Raw genomic sequence first — 22,242 nt, forward strand, 5'->3', positions numbered from 1 at the left:
GATAGTATAAATCAATGCATTAAAAAAATGTCCCTAATGTCTTTGTGAGATGTATATGAGACTGCATGTGAAACACATTTGAATTAAAGTATTAACTTGATCTTAAAGGCTGCAGGTTGTTGATATTGCTAAATTGTGATTTTATAATAACTAACTACTTTCTGAATTTTTCTACAATTCCTGAATCCGTCACTGCATTGAACTTAACGTAAAACACAAACATAAAACATGGGGATATTAAAACAAAGCCGTCCCACAATAGACAGTAGTGGCTTATACTTTAAAACTGTTTTCCTTTTTGACCGAACGTTTTAAAAATGCCTTTTTTATTATTATTTAGCATTGGGAGCAGCACATCCTTACACACAGTTCTGTATTGGAAGCACGAATGCCCAGCTTAACCCAATTAGTCTTGTAGGAAAAAAATAATGCAATGCACCGAAGAGATGAATGCAGACAGACATCACTTGTGTACAGTTACTGCAGCAATGCTTTTGCTCAACATGTCAAAACTTTTACGTTCCTGTTAAGCGTCATGCTAACATTTCTTTCTACGAAAATTATTTGCTGAAAACAGAGAACGCACATATATTGCTGTAAAATGATCAGCTCTGTCATTTTATACACATAGTTAGTATGCTACCCTTGCATATTTTTCACAGAACTTCTTGTTTTTTTACATTGATGGTCAAAGTCTCCAGCTAAAAGGTTTTTTAAGCAATCTAGTTACCGATACTTTGCTCAATTATAAGTTTTAAAGAATAGTACATTGTAGGCTTTTTTATGGCATATAAATATATGGTTTTAAAGGCAGAAAGAAAGTTATGATATGCGATAAATTTATTTAGTTTTAAATAAAAACTTATACAAACGGCGATTTGTTTTAACTAATCTCCCTAATTTTAATTCAATTTTGCCTTTATTAGAACACAAATAATTACAAAGCTATAGAATGATGCACGATATCTGGTTTTAAGAGAAAAAATACAGTCTTAATAACCAAAAATTTAGAAATATTTTAAAGATAGTGTTATGCATATATATTAGTCATATTATGCATATTTTAATAATTATTGGTTCTTTTATTGGAATGAATGTTTTGGTAATTTTTGCAATAATAATGGAGAATTGCTCAGTAAATGAGGAGTGAAATATTGGTTTTGATTCACGAGTCTCGACAATAGTAAAGAAATATGTTTATTTCATCAAACTGAAAACAATATCAGAACAAAAAGAAACCCTGCAGATATTACTTACATCATTTTTTTACCCAATTGTACCCAAGATCTTACAAGCTTTTAGCTTTATTTTACAAGTAACTACGAAATTTTTAATTTTACTTTCGGTTACAGATTCATATAGAAATATATAAAAAAACAGAAGGGATATCAATATTTTGTCGTTTGTTGTACGTAGATTTTTTAAAACGTTAATCCTGTTTTCTAATTAGCGAAGGATTAAACTTTTTGTTTGGCTTTGTCCTAAAAACCAATAAGTTATAAACAAATTACGATCTTGTCCATTATCCTTTTTTGATCAGAATAACACATGTTGTAAAAAACAAAACGTTTCTTCTTTTCGAACAAGTAATCATTTTCAGCATATTTTTCAAAAATATTATGTCAATTTTTGACGCAAATGTGGCCTCAGTCAGTTAGAATTATTTTCCATCTCAAGACAGGAACAAAAAAAATTCTGAGCATGCTCAACACGTGGGTTAAACATTTTGGAGCTATAGAGTGATTCACGATATTTTGTTTGTAGAAAAAAGTGTATAGGTACATTTTGTTTTTTAAGAATCATCACTCTCATTATCCCAAAATTAGGGAATATTTTAAATAATAATGTCAATACTTTGTTTGAACCATATATCACTTTAAAAGTCATATCATGCCTACTTAAAAAACTATTGGTTCTTTTATTGACATAAATGTTTTAGTAATTTTTTGCAATCATAATATGATATTTGCTCAATAAAATATGAGTGAAGTATTGGTTTTGTAAGATTTAACAAAAGGTAAAAAAAATATTGAATCAAACCGAAAACAAGATTATTTTTTTTGATAAATTTTACATTGGGAAAAAAACATAAGCAACGCATTTAATTCACTTGAATTTTTACCCAATTTTACATTTTAGCTTCATTTTACAACTACGAAATTATGGATGTTATTTTCAAGATTTATCTAATGCTCAAAAACGGATATCAATATTTTGTGTTCTGTTGTGGGTATATTTTTAAAAGTTAATCTTGTTTTCTAATTAGCGTAGGATTATTATTTTTGTTTGGTCTTTGTCGTAAAAACCGGTAGGTGATAACAAAAAAAATCGTGTCTATAATGCTTTTTTGATCAGAACGCTAATTATCCTTCCTGGTCTGATCCGGGGAAAGTAGAATCGAGATCAATTAAAAATTAAAAATAAAATTAAAATAAAATTAGTAAACCAATCAGATCGTTCTATTTCGTGAAAATTTTATTTCCGCCAGGATTACAATTCCCAAACTGTCTGCATGGAAATCTAAATTATATTTGAAGATGTCATTAAAAAATAATACGCCGCCTCTTCTTAAGACAGATTACGACTAACTTAATTATTGTTTTAATCAGTAAGATTTCACACTTCTGAATGTTTAAAACATCATTTTGATATGCGAAAGAGCAAAGGCTTCTAGCAATTTATATACTACGAAAATCCTACATTGACATGCGAAATTAGATTTCTGAAGTATCAGTAAATAGCCCTTTTTTTATTCCAAACGCACCATTGTTTTATGGTTTTCTCTAAGAATTAAAAACAAAAATTACTAAAAAGAAAAAGGAAAAGAGAAAAAGAATAACAAACTTCTAAAGGACAACGTAATTCAAAAACAAGAAGTCCTGAAAATAAGATGATCAGGCAGGAAAAGTTTTACCTTATGTGTAGAAAAGTAAAAATACCAAAGGCAAATATACAATAATAAGGTCTTTGTAAAATAACTATTTCACAATTAAACATTTACCATTCATCATCAGAGACTGAATTGATGAAATATTAATCATTATTACTTTAAAAGCAGAATCTTGTACAGGCAGAAAATTGAGGATGGAGTGTTTTCAGATAACAATAGAAGTATAAAGAAATAAACCAAAGCTAAGTAATTTGCGTTAAGTAGAGTTAAGTAATGCAATTTTCGAACAAATTGATCACAACGCCAATCACAATTTCATTGACTGTTTTCTTTCTCTTGAATGGACTGCAAACATCTAAAACCTGTTAAATTTTTCGATTTCTTTCTTACGATGCATTTAAATATGCCAACACATTTCCAGCGATTGAAATTTGTATTAACGAAAATTCCTACATTGTAACCAACATTAGATTGATCAAGAATTCACACAACCAAAAAATTAGGTAAGTAATTTTCACTGAAAGTTACATTCAGTCAAATGTTTCCCAGTCAACGTGTTGGTTTATCAAGAGTAGCTAACCTTTATCCATAACGTAAAATCTTGCTAATACGAAGAGAATAGAATATAATTAAGTAGAAGTAATTAGTCTGCAGTACAGGTCATAAAAATGATAATGAACGAAAAAAAAAATTGTAGCAAAGCTCTGTTGGTTTTAAATATCATATCAAAAATTTCAACCAAGTTATAAAAGAAAGTCCTAATCCTGAAGAATGGTGATTCTGAGCAGTAACAAATACATGGACAATAATGTTGCATGTCGGTTTCACTCCTTGATTCGAAGTTTCACAAAATAAAGGCTTGTAAGAAAAAGAATTAGATTGCATTATAAGTGGTCAAACGCTTAATGAGCTTGAACAATGTAAATGCAAAGACAATAACGGCACACATTGGTTTCATTCCGTGGTTCCAGCATGTCAAAATAAAGGCTAGTAAGAAAAAGAATTAGATTGTATTTTCAGTGGTCAAACAATGAGTTTGAACAATGAAAAATTTATGAAAAATATTGAAATGTGAATTAAAGACATTAATCAAAAGAAGGTTTAACTTTCATTTCCCTTTTATTTATAAAAGTAAGTACTTTAATAGTTCTTCTTCGCCACCTTGTCAGGCAGTGTAAAAAGCTTCTAAAACCACTTGATTTTATAAAAAAATAAAGTTTACTGTTAGAAAAGAGTCGAAAAGTCACAAGATTTATGGATATAGCCTGTCCAACATGGTAACCGGGATCACACGTTCAGGGAATGGCAGGCAATACAAAAAAGGTTGCAGAATGTCTGAGTAATGTACATAGTTCATCGGAAATGTTAAAGATAGTAGATGTAAATGGAAAAGTAGCTAATGCTCTTGTGCATGGCAAATGTTTAAAATTTTGAACAAAGTTTCAAAAATTTACATTTCATTATTTGTGTATATTTGCCTTCAAAAGCAATTTGGATAACATAAACTATACAAGCATAAAAATAAAATTAAGGAGTTAAAAAACATGATCTGCCTTTCTTAAAATAAATCTACATTAGAAAGGACTTTAACGAGTTGAATTAGACGGTCAATTTGCATGCATAATACCGTTTGTTTTAATTTTGCTTAAAAAATATCGCATAAATTTAGAAATAGAAAAAAATTATTAGAGCTAAGATTTTGAAAAAGCTGTCTTGTTTTACATAAAAACTCACATAATTAAAATGTGGTTTATAAATCAGGTGTGAGAATTTAAATTTCATTTTAATTTTTGCCAGGCAACAGAAATATGCAGAAGAAGAAAAAAAGATTTTACTCCTGCTTCTAAAAAATTGCATTTGGCGCGAAAATTGTAATTCGACAAGATAAAAACATCCTTCCGATATAGGTGGACATTTTGTTGTCTTGTGACCAGTCAGGGCCAGGTCATTTGTTAAAGCCATTCGAATTAAAGCCTTACAAGACCTGGAGACAAGGTTGCCATTCAGCATTTTAAATCATTCACCTTTTGTCGTGAAAAAGCTGTCGTCATGTCGTGAAGGTTTAAATGCAAAAGAGATTTAAACAGTCAAAAAGCAATACACCATGCTGATTTTTTTCGAATTTAGAAACAACAATTCTCTCTAATAAGGTTTTTTAGGGATGTTTTTGCCTGAAACGAGATCTACTTTTATTTAGATTAGAAGCCATAGTGGTGAATTTAGATATCATGTTCTTGCAGCTCTTGTAGAAGGTATATACATCCATGAATCACAATTTTTCCACTAACACAAAAAATCTGCATTAAGACGCAACAAATACTGTGATTATCTTATTCTCCATCACAGAATTTTGAGAACTCTTTTTAACTTATGCATCTAATAAATAAGGTTAAAGGTTGAGAGATTTAATTTCTTATTAAAATGGCGCCTAATCAAATGCGATGTCTATTTTTAGACCTATTTTTATCACACAAATATAATACAGGTTTTGTGTTGTCATGTTGCACAAATTTTAAAAAAGTCACTTCCCGATTCGATTGAAAATTTAGAAGCGTTTGACCAATATTTTCATAACAACATCACTTCCTGAAACAATAAAAAATTTGAACGCATGCTAATTTAACTATACTGAATCAAAAGTTTCAAATAACATGAAATTCGGGAATTGTGTATCCGGAAAGCTGTCTCAAAGAAAGGAATGCTAATCTGAAAAGGTTTTGTTAATTTTTTTTTTTTTTTCAAGACTTTGTGAGAAGAGAAAAACATTTTTAGTTATTCAAGATTTCTTCTTAAAGATTTTCACATAACTGCAATTAAGACTTCCTTTTTTTCACCAACGATCTAAATTGTATCATAAACACTCTTGGAAAAGAAAATCTTACTTATATAGAATAGTTTAGAAAATTGATAAAAATGTGAAATTTAGATGAAAGAAATTCTCAAATGTGTCTTTGTGAGAATGAAAAAACGCAGAAATAGCAATGCAAAAAATAAAAAATATTGTAAGGTGGAGATCATGTTTAATAACCCATTTTTCGTCGTTAAAAAAATAATTAAGGCAACAACCAGGATGGATACACTCAAATACGCCCCTTTTAAAAAATGAATATTTTATTAATAAGTTATATTTGGAATGCTTTCTGACCTTGTTGTAAGATTCTTAGATGATTATTTAGATTTTTGTGATGAGTCAAAATGGTAAACACTAGCTTTGCCTTAATATTTTAATACCTTTAGAAAAGTATGAATGTTGAGTGTCAGCGTGTAAATTATTCTTGCAAAAGTAATTTTCAAAAAGTACTGTAAAGTTGAATTTTAAATCAAAGTTAAAGTTAAAAAAAAGTAAAATTATTTTCTAAATAAAAGCAAAGAGGAACTTTTCTTTTTTTGAAAAATCTAATTGACTCGTTGAAACTCCTTGGTCACGATTGGCAAGAAAATTTGATTACACTCAATTTGACAAACGGTTTAAAAAGCATTTTGGAGTGAATTAAATACAACGAATTGTTAAATAATTTAGTTTCAGCATTTTAGAAATCCACAGGGCTTAAAACTTTAATTTGACAGAATTCGAGATAAATTTCTCCTCTAAAGGTAATAGCAGCTGATTGTTATGTAATAAAAGCGTGTAAATGGAAATCTAGAATTATTTAGCTGGGCTGCGATATTATCAATTTCTACTAGACATCTTTTATCATTTAAGTTGAAACTAGCGAAACATTATATATCTTTTTTATTATTGCACAGTGGTATCACCGTTATCATAAGCGAAAGAAAACGTAAGCAAGATATGAGAGCTGCTGCTAAATAAATTTAGATATCCAACATTTAAATGTTTAATTAATCGTGTTTTATCTCTATTGATGATATATGTTAACAAAAATATTACAATTTTAAAAGTCAAAATGATACATATAAACGTTATCAACATTTGACAATGGATAAAATTTTCCCCTCATACGTATAATTATGCATATATTTTTCAATGAAGCTATCTGTTTAACAGACAATCTATGCCCGAATTATCTCTCCATTCTGAAACATTCTCATAGTTCTGGATGTTAGCATTTGGCTTAAACAGGAAGACAAAACTGATATGACGAGCAACTCACACTGTTACGTAATGAACACAAGTATGAAATCTATTTGCATAAACCTCTGAGGGTACTTGCATTTTAGTCTTCCTACAAAACTGTTGAGAAAAGCAAAACATTTATGCTGCAATACACAGCTGCATGTAACGACGTATACTCCCTTTTACAAGAAAAAAGATGAAGGCATTAGTAAAACGTTCGGTATCACTAAGGTTAAAACGGAACAAAGTATAAACCACTACTTCTTAGAAATTAAGAAAAAGTAATTGTCCCTCCACAGCCAATCATTTCACTTACATACCAAACTTACAAGAAACTTAAATAGAAGGTGGCTATGGAGGGGTGGGACGGCTATAAAGGGCGGGACGACGATTAACACGGAATGACAATGGGCGGGGGGTAGATGGTGTTGGATTAGAAGTTATCGGAGGAAAGAAAGTAGGCAAATGAGGTGGAGTTGGTGGCGTAGGTGGGCGTGGTGGTGTAGGTGGGCCTGGAGGTGTTGATGGAGTGTGGAATGAGAAGCGGGGATAACGTCGTTTGGAAGAAATGGGTGTTGATTGGTTTGTTGGCTGGATTGGTGGTGGAACGGGGGAATATGCTGGAGAGTTAGGGTGTTCACAAGGGAATGGTGGATTCTGCGGGGAGGACGAACATGGACATAACGTAGACGAAGACAACGAAACACACGGCACAGACAAACAACGAGGCGCACATACAGTTACAGATGACGATGATAAAGAAAGGGGTATTGGTGGAAGTTTTGGAACAGGTAAACAACGATTAGGAATAAGGGAACGGGGTGATGGTGGATTGGAAAGTGGTGGAGACCGATCCCTGGCTGCCCCCCTCTGTTGTACGTTATTCTCTAGTGCCTAAAACAAAGGTTGGATAAATGTCCAAGTTTTGCCTTATAACATGAGTAAAAACTCTAGCATTGAATGTAAAGAATGCACAAATATTCTGAATAATGTTCCACATAAAAGGCAAGTCAATTATCTCACTTTTGATTTTTCCTTGTAGAAAGTTTAATGTAAATTTTGCACTACAGAACAAGGAACGCAAAGACTATTACAGAAAACCATACTTATTTATATATTCATTTTCATCATTTTATCCAATGTTATTTTTGTCATTTTACCCAAAATTAACGTTTTTGTATATAGCTAAAATAAAATTTAAACCACTTAAGTCTTACACAAGAAAATCCATGAATTTTAAGCAGAGTAAATTAAGCCGGCAAGAATTTCAACATAGATTGTGAACAGAAAATAACCAACCAATCTTATTTTTGGAACATTTAAAATCTTAGTGTGTTAATAAACGTTAAGCAATAATCGGTAAAAGATTTACTCGGTCGAAAATATAGTCAGTTAAAATGGTTTGTTGGCAAAAAACATCACTACAAAGTATTAGTCCCAGAGCTAAAACTTGGTCACTTTTGCAGATGGTTCAAGACGAACGTCTTTCTTGTTTTTATTTACATTGCTTCGAAATATTAGTTATTTTTCTCTTCTTGATTATAATTCGTAAGCATAAGAAAAAATTAGATAAATGTTAAAACAGTAGCGCCAAAATGATCAAAAAATCACAACTGTTCGTCCGAAGCCTAATTTATAAAAACAGGAGTTTCGAAAATGAACCAAATGTAAATGTTATCTTACTGGCTTCTTATTTGTACGCGTGTTTGCAATTTCAATGAACTTATAGAATTCTTTTATACTGGGTACTTATAACGATTAGTGAAGTATATTATGGACGGATGATGAAAAAAATATTCTACATTGTCGCTAACACAAGCAGCAAAACAAGTAAACATGACATTTTAGAAAGGCTATCACACTTATCTTGGTTAGTCATTGAACTTAAAGTTTCTTTAAGGTATCTCTAAAAGAGCTGGTGCAGTTCTGTACAGAGCTTCAAATTATTATTTTATAAAAATTACCTCCACGCGAGCCTCCAAAGCAGAAACTCTCTCCTCTTGTGTGCGCATGTATAATCTCAGCCATTCTGGTGCGTTCTGAAAATAAGATAATTGGTATCAATATTACTAAGAAATACATTTATGACGCAAATGGTTAATTTATTGACTTTAAATAAAATGATTTTTAATTAGTGGTAGCATATAGGGCACAATGTAATTTGGGATTAATTTTGGACGAGTAGCTTACGAAAGGAATTCTGTTAGGTTTAGGTTGTAAAAACTGTCGAAATGATTAACATTTTTCTCATCGCAGAAGTAATACTTGCTATTTTATTAAGAATATTGGACTATTTTTAAAGATCACACACACTAAGCAGTACCCAATTATCAAGACACGATATACGTTAAACATAAACTTCGTTATTCCTGCTGTAACGTTTCTTAATTTCTCTAATCCGTTAACTCCACTCTCAAAGATTGCAAATAGGTCTTAATTTGACACAAGTGTGTCTTTTTAAAACAAACTCGTAATCAACGTGTCTGTAGCAAAAGTTAACTGAACATTTTAATGCATCGTACCTTATTTATGTAATTCCGACTAAATGTAAAAATAAATTACTTACTTCAAGCCAATTTTGTAAGTTTGGAGGAGGATCAAGTCTAGATAAAAAGTATACGGAGTCATTATAAATTACGGACAATGGTGGAACAACGACTTAGGAGATATAGTGAAAGAATAAAAAGCTTCAGGAATTAGAGCATGCCGATTATAAAAAAATAAAAATAATACTGAGAAATCGTTTGCATAGAGCTAGTTACGGATTTCCACTGCATTAGAGAAGTTGGTTAAATAAAAAAAGATGTTATAAATAATTGAATAGAATAATGCGATATCTTAAAAGAGTCAACACGTTTGAAACAATAGTTAGTAGTTCATTGAGTATTTCATTCTACGAGCATATTCCGAAAAGACCATGCTTTTTATACGATAATCAGTCCACTGGCAAAGTTTAATGGGATATCTAACATCACACGACATTGTCATCTACTATTTTTATCTGTTTTGCGTCGCATAGAAATAAGATGTGGCAATGTTTTGACCCATTTGAAAAAACAAAACTGATTTTTTCTTTTCTCAGTTCTGCTAAAAACATTCGAAATAGAACTTACGCGTTACATCAAAAGTCGTGTGCGCTCTAATAAAAGAAACTTTTCTTCTGAAGTGAGAATTACCATATTTGTGACTTTAATTTGTAGGATGAACAAAAGTTGACGTATTTCTTATTATCTCGCCTATAATAAGGCAGCTCTAACATGTGATTATTTTAAACAAAGTCATCACAGCCTCAACTTCCTTCATCAAAAGTCGTTTAATTGTTCTATGTACAAAAGTAATTCGAATTTGAATTCATACCACGAAGGAAGTTTTACATGTTTTTACGTGATTTCGTTTGTCCAACGATTTCCATCCTTACTATTACGAAACGTGTTTTTGCTAGCTTCATATTTATTTTATGCAGACATTTAGGAAAATATGTGTTTTTAGGAAAATGTAACATTAACTTAAGGTACACACTTCCCAAGGGAATTTTTTTCCTTCACAAAAGTAAAAATCTCTATAATAATAGCCGTTGTGTGTCTGTCTCTGCTCAAGATGGTAGCTTAGCTGCGCAGTAGCGAGGCGCACACAATGCGGTATAAAAAAGATGGGTGAGCCCGTGGATTTTTGTACTCGCCACCGACTATTACAACAATTCGGTGTGTGTTGTGATGTCTTAACTGTCGGATGATCTGTTTATTGTCATAAATAAAAAAGAATTGTTTATCTGTTTGTTTATTTATCCCTATCCCCCCTCCCTTGTTAACCCTTTTTTGCTTTGCCGCATAACTATGGTATATATTAGAGACATGCGTGCTGAAACCTTTAATATTGTCCTGAAACCTTTAATATTGTCTCTTTATTAAAACAACCATATAAATTTTATTATAATCATAATAATCGGCAAAATTTTACAACTTTATCTTGATTATTCTCAGAAGTTATGAGATATATATCTTTTTATCCCCATAGCCAATTTTCTTTCACCTTAGGATTTCAGCAAAGATTGTTTTAAATGTTAGTTACAATTTGACAGAATCTTATATTTGCATTGTTTATAAAAAAAGAAATCAAGAGATCGGACAAAACAAAAAAAAACTGATTAGAAACTTCAAATCAACTGAGTTGTATCGTATACCTATACTTATGTATATATTATATATATTATAATATATACAAATATTATATATTATATTATATTATATACATATATTATTACTCATTGCACACAATTATACTTGTGTGCAATGAGTTCGTTTCGGGTAAATCGTTGTTACATGAACATTTTAAGGACGAAAGAAAATTGTGAAAAAAGGCGCAAAAAAAATTATTTGTAGAATTGGACGAAAGCGACGAGTTAATACATATATGTTTTTAGATTTTATAAATGTATTATTCCCACAATGAATTACGAAACTGACAATTGATACTGAACAACATGCCCTACACAAAGAAGTGAGCATCTATTTATAGTAAGTATTTTTTAGTTCGTGAGTTCTTTCATCTTATATATTAATTCCCTTGCGTGAGTAAAACTGTGAGTCCACGACACGGAAATCACGGGTCACTTTCTTATGATGTGGCTGTACGCTAAAATTTAACTAAAAAGATTAGGGATGTACTTCATACAAATCGCACATAAGGTGTAAATATATAACCCGCTGCTAATAACGATATAAATATATATACCCTAATGCCAAAAAACTCTTTGTTAGCATATATATATAGGTATCGCTACATATGAAACGGTATTCGATATTCACAAAGCATACGGACTGTTAAATGAAGTTCCTAGCATAAAACGGAAATTGTGTTTACGAAAAAGATGGCTGTTCTTTTTTAGTATTCTCTACTCTTTCATTCAAAATAAATCTTTAAAAAAACATTTGAAGAAGAGCATGGTTTTATAAATTAATCATAGCAAGGTTCTGTAAGGTTTTTTCATGTTTTATTTCCAGTTTTGATTATATTATTGTTGCCAGACATGTTTTATAGCTAGCATCATAAAAAGCTAACCACCAACAACAACTAGCTAGCTAGCTAGGAATATATATATATAGCTATATATGTAGCCATGTTCTTTATACCTAGCTAAGTCTCCAGTTTATATTTAAGTGACTAGCTATTAGCTGATGTAGCTAGCTAATGCTAGCTTTAAACTAAAGATTCCCAGTATATATATTCCCACAAAACCCATCAAACGTTATTAACCCTGAAGATTTTTTTTTTTTGGTTTCCGAAGTTCTTTTCCTCCAAATATTCTGAAAATAAAGTTCAGAAATTACGTATTCTTAAAATGTAAATTTAATTTGTTTCAAATTGTGGTTTTGACATTTTCATGTAAGAATTTGTGGGCAAAAACCTTAATCAGCATGCTAAAAGAACTGACTTTTCATAATTTAGATTTACTAAACACAACCATTTTCTTACATTTAGTGTAAACTTTTGTGCGTATGGCTTATATTTAATACAAAGAGCTACTTTGTTGATTTTAATTTTATACTCTTTGTAAGCTATTTTTTTCTTCTTTTTGACATTTTGAATTAACTTATTGTTGTAGAAGGCATATAATATACATGCATATAAAAAAATGGAATTTTGCAAATTTCTGTTTTACCACTCAATTTTTACATTTTATAAGTTATTTGGAACAGAATGGTATGAAATAGACCAAAATACCTGATCTTAGTTGTTTTTAATTTACAGGCTGTGTCTGTGAAACTTTAAGGGGAACATTTGGTGGAAGACAATGGCATGACATATACTGATAGAACTGATTTTTGTTGTGTTAGATGTTATATCTGAACCTTTTTGACATTTTATGTTAATTTTGCGAGGAAGGACCATATATATATACACAGAAGAAGAATTCAATTTTACACCTTGCAAGCTTTGTTTTTCTATACTTTGTATAAATTCTTACTGGGGAGGACTCCGTGCAATATATCGAAATGACTGATCATTCTCGATTTAAATTTGATGTGTTCTAAATCGTATATAGTTTTGGAAATTTTGTGTAAGATTTAATGGGTAAGGGCTAGATGCAATATGTCAAAAAAACTTTTTTTGTTGAATCAGAAGCACTCCCTACAACCATTCTTTTTTTTGCAGTTTGTGAAGCTTTTCTGAGGAAAGAGTGTATGCAATATTATCGAAATAACTGATTTTTGTTGCAAACTGTCTTTCTTAGGCATTTTGGATTAAAGATTGTTTTAGAGGGCATATGCAGTAGATATATGTATATACCGAAATAATTGAATTTTGCAAACTTTGATTTTGTCGTTACCTCTCATTTTTTACATTTTGATTAAACTTTTGTGGGAGACCGTCGGTATGCGAAGGACCAAAATAAGAGATTTTAGTATTATTTAGAATTTGTATTTTGTGTTGCAAAATTGGTGCAAAAATTGACATAAAATGAACTTATATACAGATTGATTGCTGTTGTTTAACATGACTCATTATGACTTATATATATATTTTATGAAAATTTGTGACAGAATGCTATGTGAGATTTGAAATTTTGTTTACTTTATTGATGGTAAAACAGCATACAAATTGCTAAAAGGACTTTATTAATTTTAGATTTAAACACCGTTATTTTGTTGGCATTTTGTCTAAAGTTTGGTGAGGAAGGACCCTATGCAATATATCAAATAATGTTTTATTGCATTATAATTTATCCTTGCAAATCCCTTTATAGCACCTTAGATAAAAATTTCTACTTAGGCAAAATTTATTGTTTATTTTTCACATTTTGTGTCAACCTTTGGCAGGGTTTGCAATAAACTAACTGATTTTAACATATACAATGAGAGAGATTTCTGTTTGACATTGATCAGCTTTTTTGTATATATGTGGCGTTTTGAGTGATTTAAATTTTATGGGTGAGATGTATGTTGAAATGCTTTTAAAAACTTTTTTCCGAATAATTTTCGCATTTGTCAGATGGTCAGAGCAAGTAATTTTAGTAGATTTAGATTTTAAATGTCACATATATACTGCAGTTGTTGGACACCTTTAATTTTTTTGGTCATTTATATAATAATGCAGATGTAAGATGCGCACTGCTGTATTGTTTGTTTTTTGATGGACATATATCTGCTACATAAATTAAATGGAATACAGTGGATTCTTCCACGGAAAACAGCTAGTAGGAATTATAAATGAGGTAGCAGTATGCCTTCTTGAAGTAATATTGCTTTTAATCACTTTGATTGTGCAATGATCAAGTATTCTTTTAACTAAATAATGATTTACTTACGGGACTATGTATGGTCGATCTTCCTCCTCCACTGGCATGGGTGCTACTGGTTCAATTGGTGGTGGTTGCTCAAAGGCCCTTAATAAAATCATTGCACAATATTACAAAGTATACAGTTCTCCGTTATAAGGAACTCAATATAGAAATTGTTTTCTTCGCCATGATTATTCTTTCTATTAAAAACATTCAAAATGCACAATAAAATACGAAGATTTTTGTAAATACTCTTACATTGTGCGGTACAAAATAAATACTATAAACGGGAAAACCATTTCATTGTAGAACGGTAAACCTACTCATTATGGATATTTTCATTTTCTTCTTCGCGATTTTCCCCTAGGTTTAACCTCCTCCGCCTAACTCTAACCAACACTGGTGCACCATCATTTTCCCTGCAACAGACAAAGAATATCTCTATAAATATATAGCACAGTGTGATAACATATTAACAAGAGAAAGTAGCAAAAACTTACGCCACTCTCTTCACTGCTCTCCTCGGATTCTAAAATAATTAAAAAATAAGTAAACCATTGGGATTAAATAATCATTAGAACAAAAGAGGGTTTATAAAAGGTTTCTTACCCTTCGGACAACTGAATGTAGAATAAATTTTTCTCCATTCCTCCACACTTCTCTTGGGGCTTGTTGCTGCTGCTGTTGTTGTTGTTGTTGTTGCTGTTGCTGCATTTGTTGTTGTTGCTGCTGCATTTGCTGTTGTTGCTGTTGCTGCATTTGTTGTTGTTGCTGTTGCTGCATTTGTTGTTGTTGCTGTTGCTGCATTTGTTGTTGTTGCTGTTGCTGCATTTGTTGTTGTTGCTGTTGCTGCATTTGATGTTGTTGTTGTTGCTGCATTTGATGTTGTTGTTGTTGCTGCATTTGATGTTGTTGTTGTTGCTGCATTTGATGTTGTTGTTGTTGCTGCATTTGATGTTGTTGTTGTTGCTGCATTTGATGTTGTTGTTGTTGCTGCATTTGATGTTGTTGTTGTTGTTGTTGTTGTTGTTGTTGTTGTTGTTGTTGTTTTTGAGTTTTTTTCTTTTTTTGATTTTTTTGAGGGTTTTCTTTTCCATAATTAAATTTTTCTTTTTCTTTTTCTTTGTTTTTCTTGGTAGTGTTCTAAAAAGGCGATAAAACAAAATATAAAACAAAAAATAAATAAATAAATAAATAAATAAAAATCGTTTAACAATTATAATTTTACTTAGTAACATTGCTGAGATTTTTCAATTATTGATGTTTTCTTTGTGTGTTGGTTCTTTCAAAAGCAAAAGGTGGTTATTCAATTTAAATCGAAGCTAAGTTGGCAGAATTGCTCGATTTAAGATCTTCTACGTTAATACGAAAAATTGGTCCCTGACTGAGAATACAGAACTAAGCTAAAATTCTGGCTTGCAAACAAGATGTTTTTCCCTTATAAAGAATGTTGGGGAGAAAATATAGGAGAGTAGATCAACTTGTTCATCGGGTTTTTAACATTAAGTAATTACAAAGATTGACTCCAATGATTTTTTACAGTTGGTGAAGCTTTTGCAGAGTATTTTGCAGTTTAAGGACAATTAAATTGAAAAAATGTGGAATCAAGTGACGTCATCTGCTGAGTGGGTAACTAGAGGCTACCAGAAACTAAAAAGGACCAATTTCCTAAAGCTGAGTTAACCAAACTTTTTAAATAAAAGAAAAATTGATAACGTTGTGAAACTTCATCATCTACAATTGTTTTAAACTCTACACACGGGAGACACTTTCAAATATTACTTTTGCGAGTTTTTGCTGACTTTTAATAATTTAACCCTTCCTAACTGTTGATCAAAATCATATGAACAAGCGTTTTAAATTATACATGTTAACAGACAAGAAAAAACAAAATCTTTATAATGAATGCTTCTTTCTGCACTGGTGGCGTCAATACAGCTATCAAAACCTAATGTTTTTCGTTGTCTCCTGCCTATCGATCAGTTTTAAATCAAAATACCACCAATAGATAATTCTTAACACCTGTCAATTTAAGTTTTCGTCAAAATTAATTCTTTTCTGCTTTTCTCTAAATTAAAAGTTACCAAAGAAGTAGCACAATGTTCTTGTTGTTTGGCAATGGTAAAGTTGCAAATATATATTCGTTATGTCTGTTTGCATAAAAATTTGTAGCTCCCATAAGAAGAAGTAGCAACTTCGTATTATAAATTTAAAAGAATTCAACTTTGTTGAGTTTGCATGTTCGTCACAAATATATTTTTCTATTTTTTCTTCCAAAAAGCAACATATGTCTAAAATTTCTCTTTTAATAAAACATCTTTGCATTATGATATCAGTTGTTTTCATGACATAGATTTTAATTATTACTTTTATTTATGACTCATAAAATTGTAACCTACATACTCATCCAAAATCAATCCCAAATTATTCTGCTCCATGCAATTATGACTGCAAGTAAATTTTGTATCATTAAACATAGTTGTTTTGTTTACAACGACATTTCTCTAGGGGGGTAGTAATGTCTTAGATCACAGAGGTCATGTTACTTTGAATGAAAGTTAATGAAAGTTTTATTTACATAAGAATATATTTCTATGAAAAGTAATACAAACTTTCATTCGCAATAAAATATGACGCTTCTAAAGAGCTTGTGTTGATGTTGCTTTTTCGATGTTGGAGAAAAAATAATTTTTTGAGGAGAGTATCAGTTAGAATAATTTTTAGCAGAAATGATGGATTAAAACTTATCTTTATGTACACCAAATATATTTTCTGAGAAAAAAAACTTACATAAATTTAACCGTAGGTTTACGCTTATTTGTTGTTTTTTTGTGAATTCTTTTAGTTAAACAAAATACAATAATTTTCGTAGGAAAATGATAGGTTCTAAATATTTTAAGTAAATGAATAGTAACAAGGTCTACATTTACAAAAAATAGCTCAAAACAAATAAATTCTGCCAATAGAATATGAATCGTTCACTACGTCACTAAAGTTAACAAGGTTATTAAAAAGTTCCTTGATACTTTATTTGTGTGATTTGTTTCTGTTGGGCATTATGATATTTCTGTAAAAAAAAACACTTTCCAAAAACATGTTTTAGTTGTCAGGTAAGCTCCTATATTTGACGTAAAATTAAAGAATTTGGATTACCACATTTCCAGTTCTTCACTAATTCGTTTTTGTCTGTAGCAAATCAGAGTTTTTGTGCTCCAGTTTGTTTTACTTTGTTTTAAAACATATCGAATTAACGTAAAACGAAATTAATTGTACTATAAAAAGGATACATCAGGCAGGTTTTTATATGAAAAAAGAACAAGGCTTTGTAAAGATTTTGAAAAATGTAAAATAAGCAATAACCAGGGTAGAAAATATTGTACAGCATTTCAAATTTTATGTTGGTCTTGATCTACATAAATCTAATGTTACTTATTTTGTTTGATACAAAAACCTTGCATAGTTAAACGCTCCTTGTTCATTCAGATATAGGTCTCAAAAGAATGAAGTAAATTACAGTGTCATAACTCTGATTCAACAAATCTAACACACAACATTTTATTTTTTGGAAGTTATATTAAAGACAAATGGTTTGTGCATCAAAAATTTAATTTTTTTATTGAATTTTTGGCGCCATTTTTCAGCAACTGCTTCTTTAAAAAAGTTAAACTTTGAACTTGCAATCTTCATCGCTGGGGTTTACGAACTTTTAATTTCCTTAATGTTCACAGCGCTTATTCTGTGATTTTTATTTCATACGATATAATTTTTTCTTTCTTTCTCAGATATCAAGCAACTTTAATACCTGCCTCTTCCAAAATAAGAAAGCTGTTTTGTTGGATTAGAATGAAATGATCATAAGAAACTTGATAGTACCATGCTATTAAAGCAGTCATAGTATACAAACAGGCAGTATTTCGTTTATTGTTGTTTCTTTTTTTGTGTTTTGGACCTAACAAACTGATGCAAGTAATCATTAAAAAATCTTTTAAAAACATAACTTTGTTATTTTAAAAACAAAGCGACAGGAAACTCAATACGTTTAGAAGTAACTTATTTTTCATAAAACTTAAGAAAAGGCTTTTATATAGTAAAACTTACCATTGTGATAAATTGCGATAAAGCGTAGACGACAATAATAAGCAGACTGAGGAACAAGTTTCTTTGCACCCTGATGTTTTTATAGCGTAATACCGCGTCAAGGGAATTGCATCACTGCGCGCGAAATGATGGACCTGGTTTTTACATACAGACGCGTGTAACAAACTTTGTTCAATGTAAAAGTTTCTCATAAATAACTACCATGTAATTTATCTATTTTGTTCAAGAGAAAAGAAGTAGATTACGCTATAAAAATGCCAAGATGTAATAAAAGTAATTCCCACTTAGAAACTTACAAACTTCTATTGCGCATATTTTGTGTCTTCTATAGAAAAAAAATTATCGCAACAAAAAGACGGGGTCGCAGTTTGATCCTTTTAAAACTTAACATCGCATTTTTGGTCACAGATTCATTAATGTTCTTTAAGCTTCTTTTTTACTTCTCTTTGACATTTAATAGTACAAGAAGTAAGGCCAACCACAAGCAAATTCAAACCGAATGGGCGGCGTTTTAACGGTGGCGAATTTGGGGTCATATCAGCTGTGATGTCACATCGTTTTTAATTTTAACAAGAATAAAAAATATGCATACACTTACGGAAGATTATTAGTTTTCAATATTTAGTATAAATTCTACTAATTTTGTTAATTTATGCTGCCGGTTTGTATTTCGTGTTTTCGTTTTTAAGTTTTTTTTTGAATTTGGAGTCGACTATATACTACACTAAGAAGAACCAAAATTTCCTATTATTTTTCATGGTCCACCGAAAGATTGTTATGAAAGAAGAACGCACTTGTAAGTAGTGTCTGTGGAATTATTAACAACTACGAGAGTAAGTTAGGAAATTGGAAAGAATTTTGAGAAGAATTACTCGCATCTGAAACGATACTCAGCCAGAGATTAACACAAGTGAAGAATATTTACGACGAAATACTTGAAATAGCTATGAACGATGATGATGCGACTGACAGTTTAAATGATTGTTATGTATTTGAATTAAAGGTTCAAAAGCACTTGAATAATTTAAAGGAAACTTGTAAAGGACAGTTGAAATTGAGCCTGTTCTAAGAGAGAGAAGCAACTTGCACAAAGGAACTGTTAGATTACCAAGTTAGAAATTACAAAGTTTACTGGTGACTGTACAAAATGGTTAGATTTTTATGAAAGTTTTGAAGCCTCGATTCATAAGTCACACCTAAGTAACATTGAGAAACTTAATTATTTGAGGTGCTATATAGAAGGAGACGCTTTAAATTGTATATCTGCATTATCTCTTTCTAACGAAAATTACGAGGAAGCATTGAAGCTATTTTCCAACAGATTTGGAAATCCACAAGTAACTATAAACTCACACATGCAAGAATTATTGAAGATGAAAAGAGTTTATAACGATCGCGATCTAACAGCTCTTCAACGACTCTACGATGATATAGAATCTCATGTACGAAGTTTAAACAGCTTGGGTATTGAAGGAAAGGACTATGGCTCTTTATTCAATCCGATCATTATGGAGCGATTGCCGCACAAATTTAAATTGACTGTTTCCAGGAATCTGAAACAAGGCTCAAAAATCCAACCATCGACCAAAGCGTACAAGTTCAGGTTTTGTTCGATGGGGGTTCTCAGAGGACATACATCTCAGGTCGCGCTCGAAGAATGTTGATTTTAAAACCGAGATCACGGAAGAAATTAATATCTCTACTTTCAGTAATCTCAATTTTATTTCTAAAACTGCTGACCGCGTTAAATTATTAGCCGTGACACGAGACAAAAACACTATTTCATTTATCGCACTTTCGGTACCAATAATTTGTTTACCAAACGAAAATTTACAGATTTGAAAGCGACTGATTTCGCTTTTTCGGGATTTGGGAACGAAATTGACTTACTGATCGGGTCGGATATGTATTGGGATATCGTTACCGGGAAGATTAACAGGAGTGTGGAAAGTAGTTTGGTCGCCATAGAAACAAAATTCGGTTAAGTTTTGAGCGGAGTGCATGAGTCTGTAAGAGGGTGTGAAAAGAACAAAATATCGACAAATAATTTGGATCATACTTTGCGTGTTGATTGTTGTGAGAGGGAAACTGACGTTCTTGATAAGCAGTTGAACAAATTATAGGAATTGGATAGTATTGGGATTTCAAAAAATGAAAAATCTTGTTATGATCTCGTTTTTGATGAGATAAAAAAGGATGAAGATAATCGTTATGAGTTAGCCTTGCCGTTTAAAGAAAATCATTCCTTACTGCCAGACAATTTTGAAATCACCCGAAAGCGCTTATTCAAATTACACAATCGCTTGAAAAACAACTCGTCGCTTCTAGTTGATTACGATAATATTTTTAAGGAACAAATGAAACTGGGTACGCGATGTTGGGACACCGGGAGAAACACATTACTTGCCACACCGCGCTGTTTTACGTGACGATAAAAGCACGACAAAAATGAGAATAGTTTTTGATGCTTCCGCGAAAATTAACCACGAGTCGCCCAGTTTAAACGACATACTGTACGAGGGTCCTTAGCTAACGCCGCAACTGTACGATATCCTCTTGCGATTCAGATCATATCCTATAGTTTTAATAGCCGAAATAGAAAAAGCATTTCTACAAATTGCGATCAAAGAAACAGATCGTAACTTTTTGAGGTTTTTGTGGTTTGACGACATCCTTGCGGAACAACCCACGATCGTTAGAAATCGATTCGCCCATTTAGTGTTTGGATTGACGAGTTCACCATTTTGTTTGAACGGTACTATTCGAAATCACGTGAGTCAGTATGAATTTGACCCATTTTTTGTTCAAATGTTGTGAGGTCGTTTTTTGTCGACGATTTTATTGGCGGTCACGTGAATGAGGAAGAAGTTGTAAAGTTGTTTAAACAGCTTAAACTCCGATTTATAGAAGGGAATTTTTATCTTCGTAAATGGCACACAAATAATGAAAATGTTCGGAACTATATAAATCATAACACCGACTCAACCGCGCCTCCCCAAACTAATGGTAAAATTCTTGGACTTGTTTGGAATGAACAGACGGATAAAATAAGTTTTGACTTTTCAGAATTATTGAAGTCGGCAAAAGCGTTAAAACCTACTAAGAGAAATATATTAAACGATCCTGTGGGACTCAATCAACCAATTTTGATTAGCATGAAAATTTTGATGCAGAAAATATGTGAGAGGAAGTTAGGTTGGGATGATGATGTTGACGTTAAATTGAAGGCGAGTTGGGAGAGCATCTTGAAGGAGATGGAGAGTGTGGGAGTTGTTGAGGTTGGTCGTAGGATTGAGCATAGTGACGAGTATGATGAAGTTGTGAACAGGGAAATGCATGGATTTAGTGATGCCAGTCAGCAGGGATATGGAGCTTGTGTTTACGTTAGGTCCAAATGGAGATCTTGGAAAATTACTGTTAGTTACTAACTTCTAAATCGAGGGTAGCACCATTAAAATCAATTAATATGCCGCGTTTGGAATTGCTGGGAAATTTGTTGTTGTCTCCTCTTGTAAAATCTGTTGTTGTCGCGTTGGAGAAATAACTTTCTTTCGATAAAATTTTTTTTGGACTGATTCAACTATCACTCTCTCATGGATATAGGCGACATCAAAGGAGTTCGTAGACAGGATACCTGTCTCTCTTTTCTACTCTCGCGCTGTCCTGCTTTTTTAACCCTGCTTTTTTTAGCGCGCTATCGCTGAAAAGAGAGACAGGACTAACCTACCGTAGGAATGCAACTGCTACTTTCTGATTGGCTAATTTTTGCAGGGCAGTTGCGCAACAATTTTGTTGATCAGTGGCCGTATCAACTAAACTAATAAAGAAAGCTACACCCTTTTAATTATATTATAGTGAGGCTGATGATTAAAATTATGGATTTAATTTATTTCATTGAAC

General features: G+C 31.5%; 1 protein-coding gene across 1 annotated transcript; it reads right to left on the reverse strand.

Annotated features, from left to right (window-relative positions):
* Positions 1-6,754: 6,754 nt before the first annotated feature.
* LOC130648653 (mediator of RNA polymerase II transcription subunit 15-like) lies at positions 6,755-18,533 on the reverse strand. The gene is made up of 11 exons (XM_057454709.1): positions 18,343-18,533; positions 18,047-18,201; positions 17,035-17,164; positions 16,644-16,692; positions 14,854-15,387; positions 14,745-14,773; positions 14,568-14,663; positions 14,272-14,349; positions 9,532-9,568; positions 8,930-9,004; positions 6,755-7,859 (listed from the first exon to the last, which is right to left on the reverse strand). The coding sequence occupies exons 1-11, from the start codon at positions 18,531-18,533 to the stop codon at positions 7,317-7,319; spliced, it is 1,917 nt and encodes a 638-aa protein (XP_057310692.1). The 3' UTR covers positions 6,755-7,316.
* Between the last annotated feature and the right edge of the window lie 3,709 nt (positions 18,534-22,242).

The sequence above is a fragment of the Hydractinia symbiolongicarpus genome, chromosome 7 (assembly GCF_029227915.1).
Source record: "Hydractinia symbiolongicarpus strain clone_291-10 chromosome 7, HSymV2.1, whole genome shotgun sequence".
NCBI lineage: Eukaryota > Metazoa > Cnidaria > Hydrozoa > Anthoathecata > Hydractiniidae > Hydractinia > Hydractinia symbiolongicarpus.